The 24,844-nt window shown below is 35.6% G+C and overlaps 1 protein-coding gene across 23 annotated transcripts in view; it reads right to left on the bottom strand.

The window, feature by feature from the left end:
- GPHN (gephyrin) overlaps positions 1-24,844 on the bottom strand; it is a 283,847-nt gene that overhangs the window by 79,145 nt on the left and 179,858 nt on the right. For 14 of the 23 annotated variants that reach the window (XM_039552422.1, XM_039552426.1, XM_039552425.1 and 11 more), the window contains 3 exons: positions 24,046-24,318; positions 22,656-22,763; positions 17,517-17,651 (listed from right to left, as the gene is read on the bottom strand). In XM_039552422.1, coding sequence (XP_039408356.1) covers positions 17,517-17,651; positions 22,656-22,763; positions 24,046-24,318 — 516 coding nt within the window. The remainder of the gene's footprint in view (positions 1-17,516; positions 17,652-22,655; positions 22,764-24,045; positions 24,319-24,844) is intronic. The other 9 variants (XM_039552430.1, XM_039552432.1, XM_039552434.1 and 6 more) reach the window with 1 other exon arrangement.

Raw genomic sequence — 24,844 nt, 5'->3', positions numbered from 1 at the left:
AGGAATTTAGAAGATCTAACCTTTAATACATAGCTAATATATCTAATCTATCAGTTATACTTGTCATAAAGAAAGAACATCTCTGAACAATTAGCTAATCTGAGACTCTACCTTTTGCTGGATTTATTTCAAGAAAGAGTTCCACAACAGGAGAAATAGCCTCAAACATTTAACACTATTTATGTTAGAGTCCTTCCCCTTTCTGATAATATACTCTATTTGTGCTACACTAAATTTTCCCTGCTCACACTCTGACAAAGAAATTGGAATTTTGCAGGACCTAAGTCTTTCAGAAAAGTGTTCTCCCATCCACATTCACCAAAAAGCTAAACCTCTGTCAGACTTTTTTCCAAAATCCTGGGCAATGCATGAATGGTTCATAATGAGAACACCTTTTTGATATGATTAAATTACTTAATACTGAAATTGAATAAATGCAAAACTCACTATGGAAATTTTTTACAGCAGTAGTTTAAAAAGGTGTCAGGTACCTTATTTGATGACCTGGGCATGCAATGTTGGAATTATGATAATCAAAAGTAAGAGATTATACAACACAGCATCCAAATCAAGTTCAGATTATATTTTTCGTAAGAAAAACATAGCTGTTCTCCCACTTCATTACTACTGCAGAGATCAACAATGAATGGTGAATAAGGAAAACTATTAATATTACTTGTGGAACATCACTGGGTTTGCAAAGAGATGTTTTGGCAGGTATGTTATACCACATATCCCTGGCAACTGTGCTGACAAGCATTTTCTATTTCCTTCCACAAAAATAGTCCCTGTCAGTTTCCAGCCATGGCTTCTTACTGCATTTAGCTGGAAGTTCCCTTGTGCTTCTTACCTAGTTGCCTTAGGGAATGTGCAGTGCAATGGTGTGAATATCCTCTACTGAATCCTAAATAATAAAACTTCCTTGCATCATATTTGTCAATGTGACTACACATGTGGTTAATAAATATTTATGAAGTTGTTCATTTTTAAAGAAGTTTTTGGATGTGAAATAGTGACACTCACTAGTTTCTACGTGCTATGAGAAAATAAGACCTCCTCTGTTTTTTCAGTTTTACCTGCCATTACTTCCTTCCAGTTACTGTTTTATCTCAAAGTGCAGGGCACCATGCTGAGAAAGGAATGATCAGTTTTGGAAATCTAAAGCAAAACTGCACATGTGATGCTCCTACTTTGGTTCACTACTTCCTTCAGCAGAATTCCACAACATACCCCGAATCTGCTTTTGTTTTTTTTTTTTTCCCCAAGGGCCATTCCACTAACCAATGCAAAATACAGAAGAAAAACAAGGGGATAAGCTCCAGCCCAGCATAAAGAGGTGTTTTGTGACTCAGTGAAAAGGTAGGCGGATGTATAAAAAAGCATTAAAATGATCCTAAAGATAAATGCATTAAGAAGATAAAAACATTAAAAACATACCAGAAGATAAACTAAATATGAATCAGCATGTATTTGAACAGCCCCCACATGACCTATATGTAATTCTTTATATGTTGTATGCTTTGAAAGAATACAACATATAGAGAACAGGGATATTTAGAAGCCATCAGGAATCTGTATTAAAAGCTTAGAGATTTCTTGAGTTGATAAAGTGCATTCAGCTAGAGGAGGAGGTCAAGTTGATGAAGAGAAACTACAAAAGCTATACTTTACATATAATTATACCACTGTGTTCCAAATAAATATTATTGAAATCTCTCACACAATTTCTCACACAATTCATATTAACAGAGAAACATATCTCCAAAGTATAACCCAACTGGCAACGATTTCACATCAGTCAGCCAGGAACAAAAAATATCATGTATTGGCCAGATCACGTAAGGGAGCTGAATCCAAAGGAGATTTAAACTTATGAAGATGGAAAATGCATTTTCTGACCCTTAAGAATGTTAATCAAGTTCAAGGTATACAACAAACTGGAGATAAGTGAAGGGTAGTGACATCCAATTAAAAAAAAAGGAATAAACTGTAAATATTCGATGGCTGGCAAGAAGTAATTTTACTTAGTGAAGTAATTACATACTACTTGTGAACAACTTTGATGGTGGGGACAGTGACTGTCAACTTCCAAATATTATATAATACAATTCTGACCTAGGTGGCATTTTTTACAACCCTTACTTGCCTAATCAGGAGGAGAAAATTCTGATACAGAAATCCAAACTCCAACTTAAATTCTCTTCTCTGATAAGAACAATGTTCTACATCAAGTGAGCAGTTTCTACTGCTAACAAAGAGCTTTACATATTTTTAATATAGCAGCAAATCAATTTAAGTTAAAAAATGCATTATGTATAACTTTTACCTCCATGCATAAAAAATAGATTTGCATTTGAAAGTATTTTTACTTCTGTTGTTTTATGCCAGACAAACACCAATTAGAAGATGCTTCCTGAATAAATGGGGAATATTTCAAACAAAGGGAATACAGGCTCCTATAACAATGACATACATTCTCAACCAATAAACATATTCATGCCTGTGCATTATACCACAGTATGGCATAGAAGTTTTATTAAGGTTGCTGCACTTCTCAATAATGTTAAACCTATAAAAGCATAATGTACATGAAGGCTAATGAATGCCAATAAAACATCACTATCACACCATCTCAAATTTTGGTCACACTACCCACAGTTATTTTTTTTTTCAAATGGGCACTAGTACTCACACTGTTCCATGTGCAAATGGGGGAATAAACACAGTGCAGGTGGAACAAGCAGTGGTAAAAAGTACTGCAATTTTCTTACTATTTTCAAGCTAGTATCATCACAGGATCAAATGCTCTGTTAATACACATATTGGCAAAGATAATATAACCATGTCCTTACACAAGAGACTTTGTACACTGGTTATTTTATACCAACATGTGTCAGCCCAGTTCTTTGAAAACATCTATTGACTTCAGTGAAATTTAATGTTCAGAAATCAAATCTAAAAGTTGGTAGATAAAATGCACAGCCAGGGCAAGACAGACTACAATAATTACAAATACTACATAGTATGCCTCTATTTGTAGTGACTTAATGTCCTAAATCTCATTTAAACTAGATATGTGGGCATACAAGAGCTGGGTCCTTACTGTCATATGCAGTGAACAGCTGGACAACTCTCCTGTCACACAGCTGAAGGTTTGCAAACCCTTCTACCTGCTCAACGCTGCCTTTCTGCCACTTCCTCCTGACCACAGCCCTTCCTTTTCTCATAATGCTATTGCTACGTCCTGCATCCGAGCTACTCCCTACTCTTCTTCAAACACTCTAAGTCCTGCAGCCTCATCACTCAAGAGGCACAAATATTGCTTTGGTCTATATCAGACCTTTACCACTCAACCTTTACATCCAATTTCTTCTCAATTCAATACTTTCAATCAATATTTTCAATCAATACTTTCATTTCAGACCCATTTGAACATTTTTTCACTGTCTGCCAGCACATTTCGCTCCTCACCTCTGCCTGCAGCCTCAGTGATTCTCTGGCCTTCCCCACAAAGGAAAGCAGAATTTGCACCTCATGCTCCTGGTAGAGTCCCATATATCAGGAACCTGTCTTGGCAAGCAGGAAAGGTCATATTTAAGGAAAAAATAAAAACATCCTAGTCCTGGGTGGTGAAGTTTTGTGTTCTTTTTATATACCTTTCCCAAACTGACAATTCACTTCTGAATGCGCTATTTTGCCTTGCTGTACCAAGCTGAACTTAAGTTTTAAAAGCCGCAGCAGATATAGGGTTACAGTGCATATAGTGGAGGACACTGTCCTTTAAACATTTTTAGACACTAAGCTAGCTCCTATCAAAGATACCCTTGTGGTCATGGAGAAAACTGTTGCACCAATGAAATCACTTAGAGGTGATCTGATGGCAGGACAGGTAGATTATAAAGCAAACCAGCTCTCTGGTAGGGTTATAAAGCAAATATCTGCTCTCTTTGATCACTTCTAGCACCAAAATTAAGGGAGAAATGTTTGCATTGGGGTTCAGTGTAACAAGGAAGATCTCATCTTTCTGAAAACAGATGGGGCAGTGGGATTTTAAAGGGAAGAGGACAAGTGCCTCTAAGGTTTCTTCTCAAATGTCTGTAACAGCCTGTATTTTATCCATTTGACTAGACAGGGCTGTGTTTGGAAAATCTGTGTAAACACATCTTGTCACATGTATTTCCTCACATTTATACATCCTGAGGAGTTCAACTATGAAAGAGGAGTGGAAGGGTGGGTAAGGATATTGGAAAAGGATGTATCCACTAATGCCACAGGAAACAATTAAAGCAGTGAGAGGACAACATCAGAAGATTAAGTTAAGGTGGAAAGACCTGGTATTCAGGTCACTTTGCAGAAGCTTAAAACAATATGACCTTTAAATGGCCAAGTACTAACAATAACCTGGTAAATGGCCAAGGTCAATCTTTGTCCATACTGACAGTGCTGTTGAGTGAAACCATTGTCCAACAAGCTGTCTACAAACTTCATAAAGCAAACCCTGTGTTGCAAAGAACTGCCATGCAAACACAAGAACTCCTTGCTCAAAAGCGCTCCTCACATTTTGAAAAACTACACACAGAAGAAAAAAAGCAGTCTTAAGAAATAAACTGCAATGAATGGTGCAAATTTGAAAAAAGCCAGCAGCTGGTTTGAAATCTTGCCAAACCCATTGCTGTTTCTTACAGAACAATTTCCATAAAACTACTGTAAGGTAATCAAGTGGGAAGCCCTGTTTCCAACACAGCCATTGGAGAGAAATATGTTCCAAGCATAAGTGCTTTGAATATCTCACCTTAAGGATCCCTATTTTCTCATGGACTTTTTCCATACAGATTTTCATGGACTTTTTCTAGTATTGGTAGTTTAAATAAAAAGCAACATACTGAAACGTATGTAGATTTCAGTAAGTGTAAATATCAATAAATACCTACAGAAATTCATGTCCAAAACCAGGCAATGATGGCGTGAAAGTGATCAGAAATAGAAATAACCACTTCCTTTCCTTTCCTTTCAAACAAGTAAACATACTGTTGAAAACTAATTGAAGAAATCAAATTCTACCCTATTCATAAATACCCTTTATAAAGAGATAATATACATTTTGCCTTTTAAAATGAAACTAAATTGGTGAGTAAAATAGGGGCAATTAATTTCAGATATTAAAGCCAAATTTTGAGTGCAATAAAAATGGTGATGCATCTGCATTATTGCCATTACTAATAATCATCACAACATATTCTAACACCTAATCTTGAGGCATCTGTGAATGGAACAGTATCTTCATGGTCATACAATTTTGAACTTGGATTTTAACACATCATCAGAATTTTGTCGTAATTTGTACTGCTACAGCTTATTAATTTTACAAAGACAGAAGTGTAGAAAAAAATTAAATACTATTTTCTTACACAGTCTCTTCAAGGAGCAAACAGAACAAGTTAAAATGATTGCTGATGTTAAAAATGGGACAATTCCCTGGAGCACTATTGTGCCTTCTCCTTTTTCCTGCTGTAGAAAATTAAAACAAGGAGAACGATCTTTGATTAATATTTTAATAAACAAAAAAGGCACAACTAAATAAAAAATTTCTGAAACACAGGCAATGCACTTGGCACATACTGAATACTCCTTGCAGATCCAGAATACAGAATTGGATAAGCAGTGACCTAAGCCTCGCATAGTTTTATTTACAAAATAAAGTGCTTCTAACATCCATGTGAGAAAGGAAGTAATTAGAGGGGTAAGCAAAGTTGAATTTAACAAGATGAACTGTATTAAAAAATTTAGAATGAGAAGTCTGGAAAAGCGATTGTGACAAATGGTCTTTTGATTCTAAAACCCATTACCTTTTCCATCACATCTTTTTCCCTCATTTCCTAGCACCGTTTGTTGATACTTTGATGTTTAGTGATTGATACTATTTAACAGGACTATTTAATGGAATGGATTTGGTATGTTAGGGATTACAATAATGTTTGAACCTTTCCAGATAAATTGACTTCATCTAACTGCTTAATGATTAGTGTTCATTCCAAGTACTCTAAAGTGTCATTTAGTGCACTTAGAACAGATAGAGTAGGAGCACACCAAAGAAGTACAGTAGCATTGACACAGTGCATGAATCTTCCTGTGGTATGGTGGCACAGTGCACAGTAGGCTGTAAACATGTGCATAATTTTTTTTTTTTTAAAACAATCATCTGAGTAATAGAGAGGCACAGAATGAGGATTACACACTTCTAATAGGTAGAAGTGAGGACATTAGGCCACATAACCAAGTCCTCCTTTTACAGACAAGAAATAAGGCATGGGAACTTGGCAGAAGAATGCTAAAGAAAAAGTATCTTGTACATTTTTCTCAAAACCTTCTGGGGAAATACTTGTTAAATATAGCTACAGTTCAAAAACTTGGATAATCAAGATGATGTAAGAATCTCCTTGACGAAAGAAATCCTCAATTTCTACTAGCAATTGTTCAGGCCAAGTCCTAAAAGAAAATGCCTTGTATTTTCTCTCTTGAAAAAAAAAAAAAAAGACTATATTCACATTTAATGCATTGTTGCAGATGCAACGATAACATGATTCTGAGAACTACCTTTTGTAAAAGAGAAAGCTTATCTGCTTGGGTAAAAAGGATACCAGAAACAAGACCTTGATATGAAGGAGTCATTACAAAAAAATTTCCCAAAATTGAGATAAGGTTTATGTCTCCTGTGCCTTGTAGAAGGCACCCTATAGGTGCTATGCAAAATGATGGCACACACATATTCTAGAGTAAATGGTCAAATGGTCTACAGGAGCCTTACAATGGGCTCAATCTGTTTTTCAGAGAAACAACTAACTTTTTGGCTAAATGCCTTTGTTATAAAACCAGATCAAGAACAATTTTGCAGTTTTACACTACAATGAAATTGCCTGATTTCTTGACTACACGAAGATGGATTTGCTCTCAAAGGAGAAGTGTTTTTCATATGGATGCAAGAGATCGAAAGTGAAGAGGTACTCAATTAAAACAAGACTTATTTTGAAAAATATACTTTTCTGTATCAACAGACAAAATTTTATGCACCAAAGGAGACAAATGACCACTTTTTATCAGCCTTTTGCTAAAGTACCACTCTGACAGTCAAAAAACATTATTGAAATACTTTGACTCTGTTTTTTTGAGTGAAGAATAAAAAACATGCCAAGAAGGCTACTAGGTCTTGATAGAGAGCCTTGCAGATATGAAAATAAAAGATACTATTTTGTCTAAGCTAGAAACTATTAATTACAAAATGGAGTTAAATGAATTCAAAACAAGGAGTAAAAGTCTCCTTAAACATAGAAATAGGAAAAGAGAAAGCAGAAATACCATCATTTGAGGCTGGGAAGACATCAGTGGTAAACTGGGTAATGAAAAATAATACCTTTAGTGAATTTTGATTGGGGATGGTAATACATGATACAGGAACAAAGGCATAGTGATCAATGAGGATTAATATAATTACATTTGATGAGGCAGCTGCTCCTATAAACACAAAATGTAGGACAGGAACATATAGAAGTAAAAGCAGAATTGTTGGGAGGGCAAGAAAATTGCTAATTGGAAGGTAATTTTATTTGCTGAAAGCAGAAGAGGTGAAAGAGAATTTTGCAACTGAGTGATGTAGAAACTGACCCTATCTAGTATGTTCAATAATGATTTTGAGTGCTCTCAGATAAATATGAGAAGCATCATCATTACAGAATATTAAAGTAATCTTATCAGCAGGTATTCAATAACAATTAAGAGTGCTGTAAGAGAAATGGAGCGAAATTTGACACAAAACTCTGAACTAACAAAGCTCTTTGATACAGGGGCAAGGACTTACCAGTTGGAAAAAAGACTGAGATTATAAATCCATTCTACAAAAGACCGATAAAATCTCATATAAGAAAATATACAGTTTTGATCATGCAAGGAAGTTGAAATCTACAACAGATGCAGGAAAAGACTTTGGAATGAATTTTTTTTTAAAGCATAAAAATGAGGGAGCTTCACTTAATTAATGAAAATGAAATCCAAAAATTTTTATGCATCCCCTTTGTTTGTCTGGCTGAGGAATGAATACAAGAAAGGATTGGCCTATTTAAGTCAAAAGGAAAAAGGCAACAGAGTGCAGACTGACCAATGAGATAGTGAGATTCTAAAACAAGGCTTGAGACAGCTGTGCAGAAGGGAAAATCTATTTTTAGTTTGCTGATCTTTGATGGTATCACACACTATAATGTTAAATAATACGAGATATTGCTCAAAATAAGAGTTAAGATCATAGAATCACTAGGTGCCACATACTTTCAACTCCTCTACTTCCTAAAACCCTTTTTAAAGGTGAAACTGGACTTCAGGGACTATTAGTACACTTGCTAAAGAACCTACCACTTGAAGGGAATTGCATATTTACATCAAGAGAAAATTATTGTCTGTGCTTCAGATTCTTGTTTCTCTCTCACATCTTGCGTCAGATAGATGTTACTTCTGTGATGGAACCAGCAAACTTTTACTGCAGATGATAGATTAATCACAGCAACATGCATGCCTTGAAAGAGCTTTCTTAGTCTAAATATCAGTTTTGGCTCCTGTGAACACATAACCTGCCTGCTGCTGTTAGACTACCTTCAGTTGCCTGTTGTGCAACAGTAGCTGCTACAGGGCTATACTTCGGATTTATGCTGGAAACACTGTCAACAATATAGAGATGGTTTTGGTATTGCTGTGCAGTTCTTACAACACTATCAAAGCGTTTTCTGTTCCTCACCTCACCAGCAAATGGGCTGGGGATGCACAAAAATTTGGGACGGGACACAGTTGGAACAACTGACCCCAGCCAGAGAGATATCCCACACCGTATGGAGTTGTGCTCAGCTGTAAGGCTGGGAGAAGGAAGGTGGGGACATTTGGAATGATGGTGTTTGTCTTCCCATATAACTGTTACGAGTGATGGAGCCCTGCTCTCCTGGAGCTGGCTGATGATATCATGCCTGCCCATGGCAAGCATTGAATTAATTCCTTGTGTTGCTTTGCTTGTGTGTGCTTTTGCTTTCCCTATTAAACTGGCGTTACCTCAACCCACGAGTTTTCTCACTTTTACTCTTCTGATTCTCTCTCCCACTCCACTGGTGGGGGAGAAAGTGAGCAACTGCAGGGGGCTTGGTTGCCAGCTGGGGTTAAACCACAACAGTCTTTTTGGCACCACACATGGGGCTCAAAGTGTTTGAGATAATGACAGATTTGATTGAAGTGTGCTAGATTGAATTTATAGCTGTTATTTCTGTTCAGATAATAATCAGCAGGCTCCTGTGACTGTCATGGGGCTCACTTGCCTGACTGTGTATTTATTAGTCCAGTGCTCCTTAGTGGCTGCTTTCTGCTTTTGATGCTTGTTGTAGTGCTGTGTAGCCCCATACTACCTCTGCCCCAGCCAAAATGTACATGAAATGCATATGATGATGATGAGGATGATGCAAAACTATGCATGATACAATATCAAACTGTGACATGCTTGCTTCAATAGCAAGCTAATATAGACTTCAGCATAAGAATCCTCCTTGAATATCTAACAGACATATTAAGAGTGGCAGAGAAGAGAAAGGACATGTATGGATGGGGAAGCACCAGAAAGCATAGTGGAGGGAACATAAGAAAAATGTTGATGGCATGCAGATTAGTAGTTCATTTAGTTCACAGCACTTCATGCAGCTTCTGGGGATACCAAATGAGTAAAACCAGACAACTTAAGATGATTTACAGACCAAAACAGAGTTGAGCTGCTGAGAGATGAAATTGGAATGATAAATAGCAGGTTTACATAAGGAGAACACAGTACAGCAGGAAAATCTAACATATTCAAGAGGTGGAAGCAGATGGAGTGACAAATACCCCTTTACTGTCAGGTCCTAAGGAGTATAAAAGGCTACTTCTAAGTCAGTGGCATCCAACACTGACTTAATGGATACCGGCATAAGAAAGATGCTAGAGAAGTGGAGAATGTCATAGCTGTGCTCCACATCCTCTCCATCATTTCAAGCTATCCTGACCATTCCAGCTGGACACACACATATAGATGCTGGACAGACTACCGAATGCATGTATCTTTGTGCTTGTGAATACAAAGACATGAAAAGGTGAATGAAATCCTTTTTGTTTTAAAATAACATCACCTATCTCTCCTATACCATCTGGCACTGAACTTTGCTACACCATCATTAACTGTTTACTCTAATATGAAAGAAACTAGAAGATTGCTGTTTATCCTTACAGGTACATTTTAAAAACATTATTTAGTCAGAAAAGAACACAACAATAAGTGATGTGGATGATTTATTAGCTCAACAGTCAGTGAAGGAACAGAAGCTCAGAGTTGAGCTGTTGATTAAATCAGGTTAATGTATGAATGGACTATAAGACACTAAAGAAGAGGAATAGAAGAAAACCAAATTGCTACACACAGAACATAAGACAATATGAAAAGTCAGCCTATGAGATGCACAGTTTTACTCTTGAAATCATTTTTATGAAGAAACGGGATTTAGTCAATTGACATATGTAATAGCAACTAATAGTCCCAAGGAAAAAGACTGAATGGAGATGGGAAGTCAATATTTCTCTGATGCCATCTTCAGCAAGACATCAAAAGGATCATCAGGTGCCAGCAAACTCAACAAGCATCACTGAAAAAACCAAAACTAGATACATTTAAAATGTAGCTTGCAAACAATTCTGTAGAGGTGCATTCACAGTAATGTCTAATTGAAGACACTGGATGAAAGACAGATGTAACTACACAGCCGTCAATGAAAAAACCCCAAACCATTAAACAACCCCCCAAACCCTCATCTTGTGTTACATCAGAATTCAAACCAGAGATTTGTTTTGGATAGGAACTGAAAAGATGTCAGTTAGGCTTCTAATGTGAGAAGAATGCACATTGTTTCCCCATCTTAAAGAAATGACAAATTGAAGTTACCAGAATTTGAAAAAAACACTCGGCCTTGGAAGACAGCATAGTAAGAAATGAAAACTCGTGCTTCCAAAGCTAATTGAAAAAAATATTTCAAGAAGGAACTGACAATCTGATGCAGCATTAGCATGCTAGAACTCATACTAGAACTCATGGAATGCATGTGTGAGCCAGGATGTATGTATTGAAAGATTGTTCCCTTCTGAAGGAATACACATGCAGAATGGTTACAATTTGAAAAAAAAAAGTATTTCCAGGGAAAGACTGAGAAACTTTTTTTGACCTGTTTGAAAGTTTTCATTGGATTCAGGAAACAAATGAAATTCCATAGCTTAATAAATATCAACTAGTTATTAAGACATACAAATGTAGAGAAATTTTGCACATTAGAGCTTCTTTGTATGATTCAATATGTAACGGGTCTGAAAAGTAGCTGATTCTACGACTGCAAGAATTGTTCTGGATGTTCTGAATTCCCAATTACTTTAACATCCTTCTTTACTACTGCTATAAACAGTTCTTTAGCATGAATAAGGGAAGAGAACTATATTTTGGTGCTGCTATTTAATACCGACTCCAGGTATGAATAAATAAAGTACTACTTGAAGCATATATATTCAATAAAGAAAGCTAAGACAAATAAGTACTTCTACTGAAATACAGTGTCCAGCCTGCCCTTTACCCCAGTCTTTCTTCTTCTTCTCCAGAGACTTGTTGATGGCTTTATTTTGGTACCAACAAAAAATGCCCAAAAGACTACCCTTGAAGTCTTTGACCTTCCTGCAAACTGTATCTTCTATTTTTGAAAGGATTTTAGTAACTATGATGTATCTGAGAGTTTTTTTAATATCCCAAGCATATCAAGCTGCTTCTCCCTTAGTTACAATGTCTCACTTTTGAAGCTGCAGCATGTTGTTAACTAACAACTACCAGGGTTTGTAACCAAAATGTAAACTAAAAATAAAACTTGCTAGTGCTCAATTATCCACATGTTTTGCCAAGACAATACACTTTAAACAATGAGGGAAAAAGGTAATGACTTTATGAAAATATTCTGGCATCTTAATTAGTAATTGATCTGAAAACCAGTGCTGCAGTGTATTGAGAAGAACCCAGGAGGATACAGTAGATTGATGTGCATTAGGAAGCAGGATTTGTCTTAAGGCAATTACAGCTACTTTCTACTCAAATATACATTCTATTAGCATCTTTTTTTACTAAATATAATCTTCTGTAATCCTGGAATGTGCATTGAAAAAAATTATGAAGAAATTAAACCCAGAAATAATAATGAAAACATTGGAAGTTTCAGCAGGAACAAGTATCTAACTATGTCTGTGTGTATTTTTACAAGAAAAAGCAAGAAACCCTTGCAGCGTTTGGGGTGTATGTAGATCCTCCTAACAATTTAAAAAACATTTTTTCCACTTTTCCATGCTCCTCAACCTAATCACAGCTAAACAGCTATGTCAAGGCACTTGCTACTTGCTCAAGCAAGTTCCTAGGTAGAATAAACTTCAGCTTATACAAACTTAATAAATAAAAAGGAAACAAACTTCACTTGGAAATTTAGTATATGCATTCAAACTTTAAAATACATTCACATACTTGCCATATGTCACTTGGATGACCAACTTAAGAAGAAACAGTAAGAATCAATATGAAAAAAAATTATGCACTTGAACACAAAATATCTACACTGTGGATAAAACTACAGCTTACCAAAACACACTTGAGCAGCATCTTATTATTAACTAAGAATTTCTGATAAGGAACCTGATCTTTTACTGATAAATACTGAATATTTCTACTGAAAAATTTGTAACAACAGTAATTGACAAAAAACCAAAAACATCTTTCCAACTCCACCTGCTCCCATCTGCTAATGTGCTTACTTCACATAGCAATTCTATATTGAAAACACACTAGACTGAAAACATAAATCATAATTAGGTTTAGTATTAATTTGTAATTCATTTGACTGTGTGGACATCAATGTACTCATTTAATATTAAAGTGGTCATTCATGACAGATCATTTTTTGTTAGCAGTAAGCATGAGAAATTACTGAAATAATAAGATTTTTTTTTGTCAGAGAAACAACTTTCATCAGTATTTTTTTCTTTAAAAAAAAGTTTAATGTATTCTTCTAGGCTATTTCATTTCAGAAATTCTCTGCAACTGGAACATTTACATAAATTACACGTGTCACACTTTCTGCATTGGGAATATTAGGTCTTTAGAGGAATGTCTACTTATGAATAATAAAGACAATAGTGCTTCATAGGAGACAGAAAGTAACAGAAAGTGACCAACTAGCAGAATTAAATGTACTGTGTTACAAAGAAGGTATGGACGGATAGAGCAGTGGAGAGGTGAGATGACCGTTTTGCTGGACTTGAAAAAAATTCTGAAAAGTAGACTTGCTTGTTCATTTTAGCTGTAAGATAGAGCCTATAAACTTTCATTACATAGGAATCAAAAGTTACCTATGGCAACTACAAATATGTAAGGATCTAACTTACCACTGAGGGTTTTGTCTGGTTCAGTGTAACTAAACAATGGATAGCTAGGGAAGGGACAAAAAAGTAGCAAGCGAAGCAGAGAGAGATTTTCTCTTAAGCAGAATATAAGGAGTGAAGGGAACGAAGTAGCAAGATGGAAAAAACCCCACACTCTCATCTTAAAAGTACTGTAACAAGTTCCTTAGGATCCTTCACGATCAAAGATAACTCTGAAAGAAACTTTGCATATTGAAGTGAAAGAACTGAACATCAGTGAGACTGATGATCTTGCAAAGTGAAATACTTTGAATACCTCTTGTCACTGAAATGAATTCCTGGCAATAATTAAAAACCTGTCCTTGGTCTTCTAAATCTGCTTCATTTGACTTTGACACACAACATTGCCAAAGATTAAGTACGGTTTACATCATTTATGTATGGGAGAAGCGGAAATTTCAACTTGAAAACTGTAATTTTCTTTTATACTAATATGATCCCCCTAAGAGTGGAACAAAATTGGAAGTTTGAAATAATGACTCAGTCATATACTCTGGATATATTCTTTTAAGTTATCTGATGTTACAGATCAAAAATTTTATACTGTAACCTTGAAAAAAATCCCAAGAGTCAACATTAATGCAAATATAAAAAAATTCTCCATATTTGTAAAAGTATTTTACCCTAGGTACCCCTACTGCTTTTGTGTCTGAAAAGAACTTTACTTCATGAAAATGTCAACCACAAACACAGACGAAAACATAGTAAGATCTTAGAATCTGAGCAGCTACTGGAAATGACAAGAAAAACTTGCAAGCCACACTGTGTCATCCTAAACTTCTGTCATGTGAATATTCAGCAAATTCATCCAACCAAGAAAGTAGTAAAACTTTTAAACGATCAAAACTATATTGAACAAGATAGAAATATGTCACAACCACTATCAACTTTATGGTTGAAAAAGAGAGGACTGTTAGTGCAGTTTTCCTCTGAGTAAAACTTAGATTGCCTCTATATGTGAATCCATCTATTATAAATATGGTTTAAATGTTCTTTGTGCAGTGGTTGATTTTGTTTGAAACTCAAATACAATTTAGAGAACAAGAAAGGTGTTCTACAGAGATTTATTAAAAGCTAACAAAAGCTGGTTTGCTTAGTCTTGGGGATGTACCTAATCATTGATACAGAGTAGTCCCAACGGCAATTTGTCTTAAAAAGTTCTTACCTCCAAAGAAATAGAATTACTTCTTTTACCAGGAAATTACATTTTTGAAGACTGATTAAAATATCCAGGTTCAATATTTATCATTTAGTTCTTTGTTAGAAACAGAGACTTTCAGAAAACTAGGATGGTAAGTTGTAAACAGTAAAGCAAATTTACAATTAAATGTTGTATTTGTCTACATGATCTGGTTGTATACATAAACAACATTAGGTTTTCCAAAATATGATTATGAAAAGGTAAAATCTTCTAACAGATCAATCAGGAGCATTAGTAATGTGTTCTCCCATGCCTTTTCTCCAATATCCTCATGCATTAGTAACCTGCTACTTACATTCATTTAATAGAGGTGCTCCCGTCATTGCAGAAGCTTGATTTTTTTTTTTTTTCTGAGACACAGAACTTTCTGTTATTCAGCAAATTCAGTAAGAGAGATGTAAGGGTTCATGTACACTTAGGACAAAAAATACAACAAGAAAATGGTACAACAAAATAAACTGGAATATGCAGTTGACAAAGAAATATAGTGCCACTTGCTCTGTGGCTAGACCACCACTCCAAAAATTAGTATAATCAAAGAAGTAATTTCTTTCCCCTGACACTTCCTCATCTTTGTTTCATGTCATATATACATGTTTTGGAGCCCTGAAATGAGTTCCTAGACCAGCAAATGAGAGTATTGAAAAGATACACACTTGTAGATTAAAGAAGCAAAAAAAAACCACCTTGGAACATCACCTGGATGCTGAAGTTCAATTTACCTTTATTCTCATTACTGTGTGGGGAAGAGGGCAGTGTAAACTTAATTTCATATTGCATTATTAGAAAGCCAGAATCCAGAAGGAAAAACAGAATAAGTGAAGATATTTAGACATGTTGATAATCTTGAAGAATCGGAATGAACCATATTTCTTGATAAATTCAGATGATGTTTGAGAACTTGAGGATACTGTAAAGGACCGAACAAAAAGATAATGGGTAGTTTCTTTGTTTTTTTAAAAGTAATACATAAAATGGACCAAGAACTCTCTCAGTGGTAAAGAAGTTTATGTGCAAAATTGAATTTCTAAGTAACCAGAACAGATGCCATCACCTGTCAGGTTTATTTTCCAGCTGGATTTTTTTTTTTTTTTCCCTATATCAGCTTGTAACAAACCACTGTAAAATACATCACAGAAAATCTAATCTGGCTAGATGTTGCATGGCAGTTCCTGTTATAAAAGTGGTGTGGTCTCACACATTTTGAACAAAACCAGATTTTGCAATAATACATGAAAAGCAGGTCTCAATATGAAATACCAAATCATGATTTAATTATGAAATGAGCTCATCTCCACTAATTTCCCAAACACAGTTTCAGATTTTCAATCTGTTTCAAACTTCTTGTACATTCCTTCTGTAATCTCTAAATCTTTCAAGACAGTCTAGAGGACAGCATTCTGCTTCATAACAGATAGGCTTTACTCCTTCCCATTGTGATAAACTTCCTGAAAATATACAGGCTTCATCTAGAGCTATTTTTCAGCAGAGCTGTCTCTTATTTATGCCTGTTACTAGTCACCTTTGGTTTTATTTGGCCAATTTTGTTTTATCAACAGGCATAAGGCTCAGTGCAGTTTCTCTGTTTTGTCTTGCTCTTCTGCTCTGAGCGTTCTAATGTAAAAAGCTCAGAGTTTTTATTTTTAAGCTGTCAGACAAGACACAATTTTTTAGGAAAAAAGTGAAGGAGATGCTTACAGATAGAATTCACTGAACAAGCTTAAGAAAAGTAGACTATATAATGAAGCTCAAGTTTACTGTCTATCAGAATAATTTTGATTCTATTACAGTGAAGGTAAGTACTGCATAAAACAATCCCATAGGTTAAACCAAAATATTTCTATGGGTGGTTGCCAATACATCTTTTTTGCTCACAGAAAAGAATGAGACAGTAGGAGAGAATAACTAGCAGATGCTGTCAATCCTTTTAGCGAGCAGAATAATCTTCAAGGATCACGAATTAGATAAGGAAGAATGTTATTATTTGTCATCTGCTACTGGTTTATTAGTATGTCAGCATCTGGTGCCACAGAAGGTCTTTGTGATGTGAATGCACAAAGTGAATTTAGACAGTTTTCTTCTGCTGAAAGGAATTCTGCTGAAGGTAAACATTACAGGCCTTGCCACTGGTCAATTTGCTTAGTTTTTGATGTATGCTATTTTAAGTTTGATAAAAAGAGAACATAGAGAGTTCACCTCAATGATTAAAAAGTATAGTCTAATCACTAAGAACTGAATAATAATCCCACAAGGTTGGCATTAAAACTTTCTTTCTATTGAATTTAGGCTGGTTTTTGTTTCCAAATGTCAGGCAGCAAATATCTAAGTTTGAGCAAAGCCAGTTGGTTTGAAAGTCTTAAACTGAACAATAATAAAGTGGGGCACAGATCTGCCCCAGCCCAGGCTAGAAATTTGCACATACTTTTTTTTTACAAAATACTACTTGCTTAATGTTGTTACTCAGTGGCAGGATTATCTATGTTCCTGGGGATACTAAAGGATATTAAATACATTCAAGGTGCTAACAATTTCATATTCATGATTGACATTGCAAGAGATAACATGAAACTTCAGTAACCATAAGGTGTTGGTGGACCCACATGTCAAATTGTGCAACAGTACACATGGGACAAGCTACACTGTCCTGCATTTATCTATTATATAGAATGACACAACCCTTGCATGCGAACCAACCTTGTTCAGCAGAGGCAATACATTAATCTGATAGATTACAAGGCTGAGCATGGAGCTTGCAAGGCATAAATGTACTTACTTTTGGTGTTGGGCAGGATGCAGTGGAGAGGCGAGAGGTGGCTTGGGCACGAGGAGATTCTGAAGGAGTAGTACTGAGGGAGGCTGTATCACGTGGGAGAACCTGAACACCACGAGAGATGATGGAATCTGGAATCTTAAAAAGAAGAGGGATGGAATTAATAGCAAAAAATATACTGTATGTAAAACTTCCTTAAAACCTTACCTCAAAAACAAGGAATACCCCACTCCTCAGCTTGCACACTGCCTAATACTCAGTGCTTGGCAGTGGTTAATGGCATAGTCTCCTAATTTCAGAAACAAATACCTAACAAATATATAAGGTCACGTTCTAACTGAAGTTGCATAGAACATACTAGTTGTCCTGAAAAACCTATGAATCAAAGATACTACAACAAGAAATAATAAGAAAATAATGGTTTCCTTTTAAACCTTTGTTTCAAACCCAACAATGACCAACAATGATTTCTACCATGGCATGAAGGGAGGCAGACTTTCCATTCACTAACTACGGCACAATACTCTGAAAAGAAAACTATTTGCCAGCAATTGACTGAACCCCTCTAAAGAAATGTCATGCAGTGAGAAAATTTCTCACAAGAAATGTCATGCAGTGAGTAAATACTCTTCATTCCTTTATGAAGACTCTATTTCAGCTACAAAAATTCTCAGTGTAAGGTTTGTGCTGCAAAAGCTATAGGCCTCTCTGGAGCAAGTAAAGGCAAAAGCATTAGAAACCACCATCCAAAGCCAACACTTGGTTTAAAATACATTCTGAGGAGAAAAATAAAAACTCAGTCTTTTTTTTACTTCCCACATTATATATTAGAGTGCCAGTTAGGAGAGCATATCCCTCCTGATGCACAACTGGCAAACTGGTAACAACGGATGAGGAAAAGGCTGAGGCAATCAACAACTTTTTGCCTCCGTCTTCACTGGCAACCTCTCTTCTCTTACTTCTTGAATGGATGGACCTTAAGCCAGAGGGATGATTAAGCCCCTCTGTAAGGGACGATCAGGTTCATGACCACCTGAGGAACCTGGATGTACATAAGTCTATGGGACCTGATGAGATGCATCCCAGAGTCCTGAGGGAATAGACTAATGTAGTTGCTAAGCCACTGTCCATGGCATTGGAAAAGTCAAGGCAGAGAGATGAAGTCCCAGGTGACTGGAAGAAGGGAACATTGCATCCATCTTAAAAAAGGGTAGGAAGGAGGACCCTGGGAACTACTGACCTGTCAGTCTCACCTCTGTGCCTGGGAATATCACGGAACAGATCCTCCTAGAAGCTCTGCTAAGGAATATGGAGGGCAGGGAGGTGATCTGAAGCAGCCAGCATGGCTTCACGGAGGGAAAATCCTGGGAAAATTCTATCACAACTAACCAGAAAATGTAGACATTGAGATCTTTGAAGGAATGTATATACACATGCATATTTTAAGATCTTTCTCCTCATTAAGAATTTCTTAGTTCAGCCTGATGTTCAAGTTCTGAGAGAACCATCAGAAGAACCCCTGTTTCTGGGGAAGATGGCAGTAGCAGACAATAAAAGGAAGGAAGAAAGGAAGATCCAGTGACAAGCCAAATCATGAATGCTGGGCATTTCCAGACAGGATTTTTTTAATAAACAGAGATGCTGTTACCCACTCTGCATCCAGGCATTTTGAGCATTCCTGCCTACTAAGAATTTAGGGCAGACAGAAGCCACTGGAAAGTATGTCCTTCCAGGAACAAGCTTGAATCCTAGCTTTTAGTATGTGTTACAGTATTAGAACATTGAGAGAGTTTTGTTGCTTGTCTCAGTGTAGTTAAAATGACTAATCTTAATACTTGTGTCATTAAATACTGTTTTTTTATTGTGATTTCCCACTTCCTCAACTTCCTTGGTTCCCCTCTATAAATAAGGATTTTGTCTAATGACCCCTGACTTAGACATACTGGGTCATACCTAGGGGATCTATTTCACCATATACTCTCCTCCCCATGTTAAGAGTTTCTTCTGTTTCTAACTTGTTTATAAGTAGTGTGAAAACAGGTTTTGTTCTCAGAGTGACACCAGCTGCCTCCCTTCTGCTCTGCTGTGTTTGTAGACTTAACAGTGTTTTTTGCCAGTCAGTTTTTGTCAGCTCTCCTCAGAGGATCTTTCAAGGCTAAGCAACTCATGCTACAATTTCCATTGTAAATTATGAAGTCAGCAAAGTTTCTTTTCACGATGGACAACTATGCTGGGGATATCTTCCTCTTCAGAAACAGTGCCTAACTGGCCTCTACATTGAATATTCTGATTTGCAAATCACATCTCAGAGATGTATCTTAGAGGTAAACTGAATCAATGATATTCTGAACGTTCAAATGGTTTGTAGAGAGAAGCATGATTTCCCTTCTGTCCACTTTTTCTCCTGAATTCCCATCTTAAATTCATTAAACTGCAAAACAGGCTGACATCCCTAAGTTTTATATTGGCATAGATAGTCCCTACAACTTTCAGTGCTTCCTTTTAATCTCCATGCCTAAGGAAAATACAGCAAAAAAAAATGTTTTGAGACAGGCATAAGATAAAAAATGACAAAAACAAAGAACAAATAGTTTTAAGTCTTCAAATAAGATATCTTTTCTTTACTCTCCTCTGATAAAAAGCTGCACACATCTTGATATGATTGTGTATGGGTCCATTACCCCTTTTATGTACTTGTAGACAGCACAAAACAAAGAACAATGTTGCTTTTGAAAATTATATCATGATCCAGGTCTTTCTAGATTTACTCTGGATACTTTAGAGTAACCAGATATTTCATAGTGTCTCATACACTTCAGGCAAGAAACTTTTTTTAAATTTCCCATCATACTGAGCAATAATTGCTTCTAAAATTTTATCTGATACCACCTTTTTTTATCTGATACCTCTCTCTACAATAAAGTGACTGAGACAATCCCAGTTTCCCCTGAACTGCATGTGTAATACTGATTTTTGCCTGTGAGAAAATTAGAATTTAAGTAAAAATTCAGCCAGGATATTAATCAGAAAAGGAAGTTGAAGATAAAGGGAAAAGATCACAGGCATTTAATTTCAATGAAAATTATTTCCAAATCTCTACCTTTACATAAAATGCAATTATCAAAAAATAATTCATATATAAACTTACCTAGAACTCTAAGTTCTAGAGAAAAAATTCTCACTGAGAGCATTAAGTTAGTTCACAGTTACAAATTTTGCTCTTTTTCTAATATGAAAGTGGAATGTGCTGTATTGCTAAAAGCAGCACTAGCGTTCTTTAAACCATTACAACCTGCTGAATTCACTGAAGGTACTATTGGTACCTAGAAGGTAAGTCTATTCCATTAACAGAAATACATACAAATATAATGTGACAAGGGGAATTTCTCATTTTTCTCACCTACATTTACTAAGTTTTTGAATTTTACTATTAAAAAATTGAATTCAGGCAATCTAAGTCTCTAATCAAAGTGACTTCTTGTTAACTGTTAGAGAGGTTAATAAACCCGTGAGAAATTTCTGCGTGTCCTGAAATGAATAACCTGAAATGAAGTAAGGCAGGAATATTATTGCATTTTGGATAGATTGTTCTTTTAACTTTCACTAAGCCACATTGAGCATTTATGATGTGTCTCCCTAAAATTTTTTATTAATTTTCCTGCTTCAAATAAATTGAATACAGAGTAGAGATCTCAAAACTTTAAATGGGGTACAGTAAAATTCTTAGTTCTTAGTGAAAATAATTTCCGTTTGCACTAGTTGGAGTGGAAAACCTGTTGTAACATACTGATGAAGACAGAAATGAATGAAAAATTAATGAAGTGACAGAGAAAGATATTCACCATATCCATCAGTCATTGCTTCTACAATTTTTATCTGACCTGGCTTTTCTCTGAAGTACTTTTATTTTGGTTTAAATATTTGTGTTTTCATATTAGAGAACTTTGACAAGAGCATTGACAAGAAGGGGAAAAAGGAAAAGATATGACTTTTTTATTCTCTTTCGCCCAGAACTGAAACAAAGATTGACAATGATGGTGAGGTAAGAAAACAATCCGTAGATGGCAATTACTATGACTGCTATACAAGAGAAAAAAATGTCTTAAAACATACAGAAAGGACAACTTAAAAAACCCAATAACCTGCCAAAAAACTAACCACTTTCTGCTCTGAGTCTGAAGATCTGGTTTGGATTATAGAATGCATAAAGCAATAGCTCAAGAGTAATCTCTAAAAGAACACAGAAACATGGATGACAGTTTAACAGTGTTCTTCATAGAGGTTAAATACACTGTTCTACTGATACTGAAGAATATGGTGCAAATTCTAGTTCAGCAACCTCAACTCAAAAAAAGAAAGAGCTACTGCAAGAAATGGGGGTATGTATGTATGTATATGTATTATAAAGCTATATATAGCTTTATCATCACGTGGGTGAACTTTAAAGTCTTCGCATTTCCTGAGTGACTTTTCAAGAGACACAGAATCATGTTTTAAGTACAGAGGTGTTAGGCTATTTGACTGATGGTTTAAATTACTATTTGCCTAAAGGAACAGGTCCTTTTTTACCATTCATTCAAATAGTTTTCTACTATTCACTAAAACCCAGTAATTTATAATAAGTCCAGTGTTTGCTGACTCCTGAAGTCTTCTGTTTTTGAGAAATTCTAAACAGAAAAAAAAATGAGGGAGAAACTGCAAGTGATGAAAGCAAACTATGAATACCCAGCACAAATGTTGTATTGACAAAAAAACTACTGAGAGAAAAGCAGCAAAGCAAGACAAAGGGGAAAAAGTTACAATTTCATAGCTCTAATGCAGTAATTTTAGGAGATTATTTTAATTATACTCAATTATTGAGTCTATTAGATGATAAAACCAATGACTAATCAGAAACATAGGCTTTATAGCAATTATTATCTCAGAGTTAAATGATTCAAACTGACAACACACATGACCTTTACCTTGTTTAGCTCTTTATCTTAAACAGGTATTTTCTGTAACATGTGCTCTCAAAGATAGCACTGATGTGTCTTTGTTAGAAGAAAATAAATAACACTGTCTGTTCATACACAGACTAGGAGGCAGGCAGAGCATTTTTAGTTAGTGTTAGTGCAAAAGCCTCTTGGAAGTGTCTCTTACCAGTTCTCCTGCACTGCCTGCTGCATGATGGCAATAATTGATGAGACCAGGGATGGGCTGTTGACCTTTAGCCATGATAACAGCTGGACTGGTATAGGATGGATGCTTCTAATGCACAACACATAACAGCTATGAGTACAGTGAGAGGAAAACATGAAACTGTACAAGCAAATGACCAAAAACGAATGAGGTGAAAACTGTGACACTGAAATGCCAAGCTCATACGAACACAGCCAGTTGAGATGTCAGGTATTTACTGCCTTTAAAAGTGGCACATATTATTTATCTTTGCCTGCATCAAAAGAAATTAAACAATTTAAAATTTGCATTAATAAAAACTGATACTTGGAAACAATAATTACCTTAATTCATCCCTGCAAAGACATATGTAATCAGGATTTTCTGTATATTGGGAGATGATCTCCAGCTGCAGCTGTCTTAGAAATGTCAAGATGTCTCAGACCTGAATTCATATTTCTGGAGTTAGAATGTTGCTGCTTTGGTTTAGAAATTGTTTAATATAATTTTGATTTACTTAGACTTTCAATTCTCATAATAGGAATTAAAAGCAAAACTTGTGGAGTAGACATAGAACAAAGCAGTTTGGAAAAAACTGTTTCCAAACACACAGGGATACATTATCATTCCATTTGAAAACTGAACACATAAAACTGAGGTAAATATTTATATATTGCTTCAAATAATAGAATAATTCTTGGGAAAATATTTAAAATTCAAACTGAAATTATTTACAAGTGTTGCCTCATTTTTTTATTTTATTATTTCTTTTATTTCTTTTTCCACTTTATTATTTTAGTTTGAGTAAGGCTGATGTATGATTACTAGTTAAAGCAAGGCTATAAAGACAATATGATATCTAGTTTGTTGGCAGAATTTCACATCTCTTATGCAGACAGGCACACTGGAATACAGTAATCTGGATAGTTTATTACTTAGTATGCTACCTGTCTGTCATACTTTTATCGCTGTTTTCAGAAATTAACATTTTAATTTCAAATTAGATATTATGGGTTGGAAAATTTTGTTGTGATTCCTGAACATGCCGCCTACTGAACTTTGCATGTTCAGGCGTGTGAGTACTTTGAATTTAAAAAAAGCTACTAAAACCAGTCCGGCACATCAGAATGGTATCATAAAACATATGTTAATACCACAATAATAAATAATATGTCTCCCACTGGAATTGGAAATCACCTACCGAAACAGAATTCATATATTTCTATGAAGGTCTACTTCTACAAAACGTACCTAAAATATATCTGTTTGACATGAAGACATCAATGTATAGTCTTAAGATGCAAATGAATATCGGTGGAAAGTGCCTCAGACAGAAACTGAATGGTCTCTTAAGGGAAGAAGCCAGACTCACCTTAGCTGCAATGGCTGCTGCTGTTATATGTGAAGAAGAACTGTCCTCTGTTGAGGCAACTCCACTATCCTTCTTCTCTTCCTCTTCTTCCTCACACTGCACTCCTTTGTCTTCCGTCTGTTTGTGAGGGCTGGTGGTTGGAGGAGGAGAAAGAGGAGGTGGTGGTGAAGGTAGATCTTCAAGCTCATCGTGCACCTCCTTTACTTTTACAATGGCATCCCGCAAAAGATCAATGGCGTGAGGTAGGGCTGGCAGTATAAACTGAAAGCATTCCTATGCACAACGAGAAGAGAAATCACTATGAAAAGTTACCTGCAGGTGCAAATAGGAATTTACTCTTCAAATATATTTGGGATTTAGATGCACCTTTATGATCTATCTGATCATAAATAAAACATAACATGTCCTATGCAACTGCTCTTAAAAGGTAAAAAACGAACTCAGAAACAGACCTGGTAACAATTCTATATATTTTTGTCTTTTTTTTTTTTCATGCAAATACCATAAATTTCAAAACAGGGCTACTGCAATTAAGCTAATATTGTACTAGAACTTCAGAAAACAAGAACTAAATTTTTGGGAATATGTAATACAGAAAACAGCTCACAGCAGCTGGCAGAATGCTACAAAAATGCAGAATAAAAACATTAACTATATACCTGCAGGAATATTAGCTTCAAATCTTTCCTACTATGCTCCCTCACAATTAGAGAACAATTCATAAAGGTTTCCATAATTACACTTGTATATAATTATATCCTTTTTTATTCATGGACTTATTATATACTAGAAGAATGAC

This window comes from Corvus cornix, chromosome 5 (assembly GCF_000738735.6).
Source record: "Corvus cornix cornix isolate S_Up_H32 chromosome 5, ASM73873v5, whole genome shotgun sequence".
Taxonomy (NCBI): domain Eukaryota; kingdom Metazoa; phylum Chordata; class Aves; order Passeriformes; family Corvidae; genus Corvus; species Corvus cornix.
The sequence above is the reverse complement of the archived record's forward strand: the minus strand, read 5'-3'. Positions and strand labels throughout refer to the sequence as shown.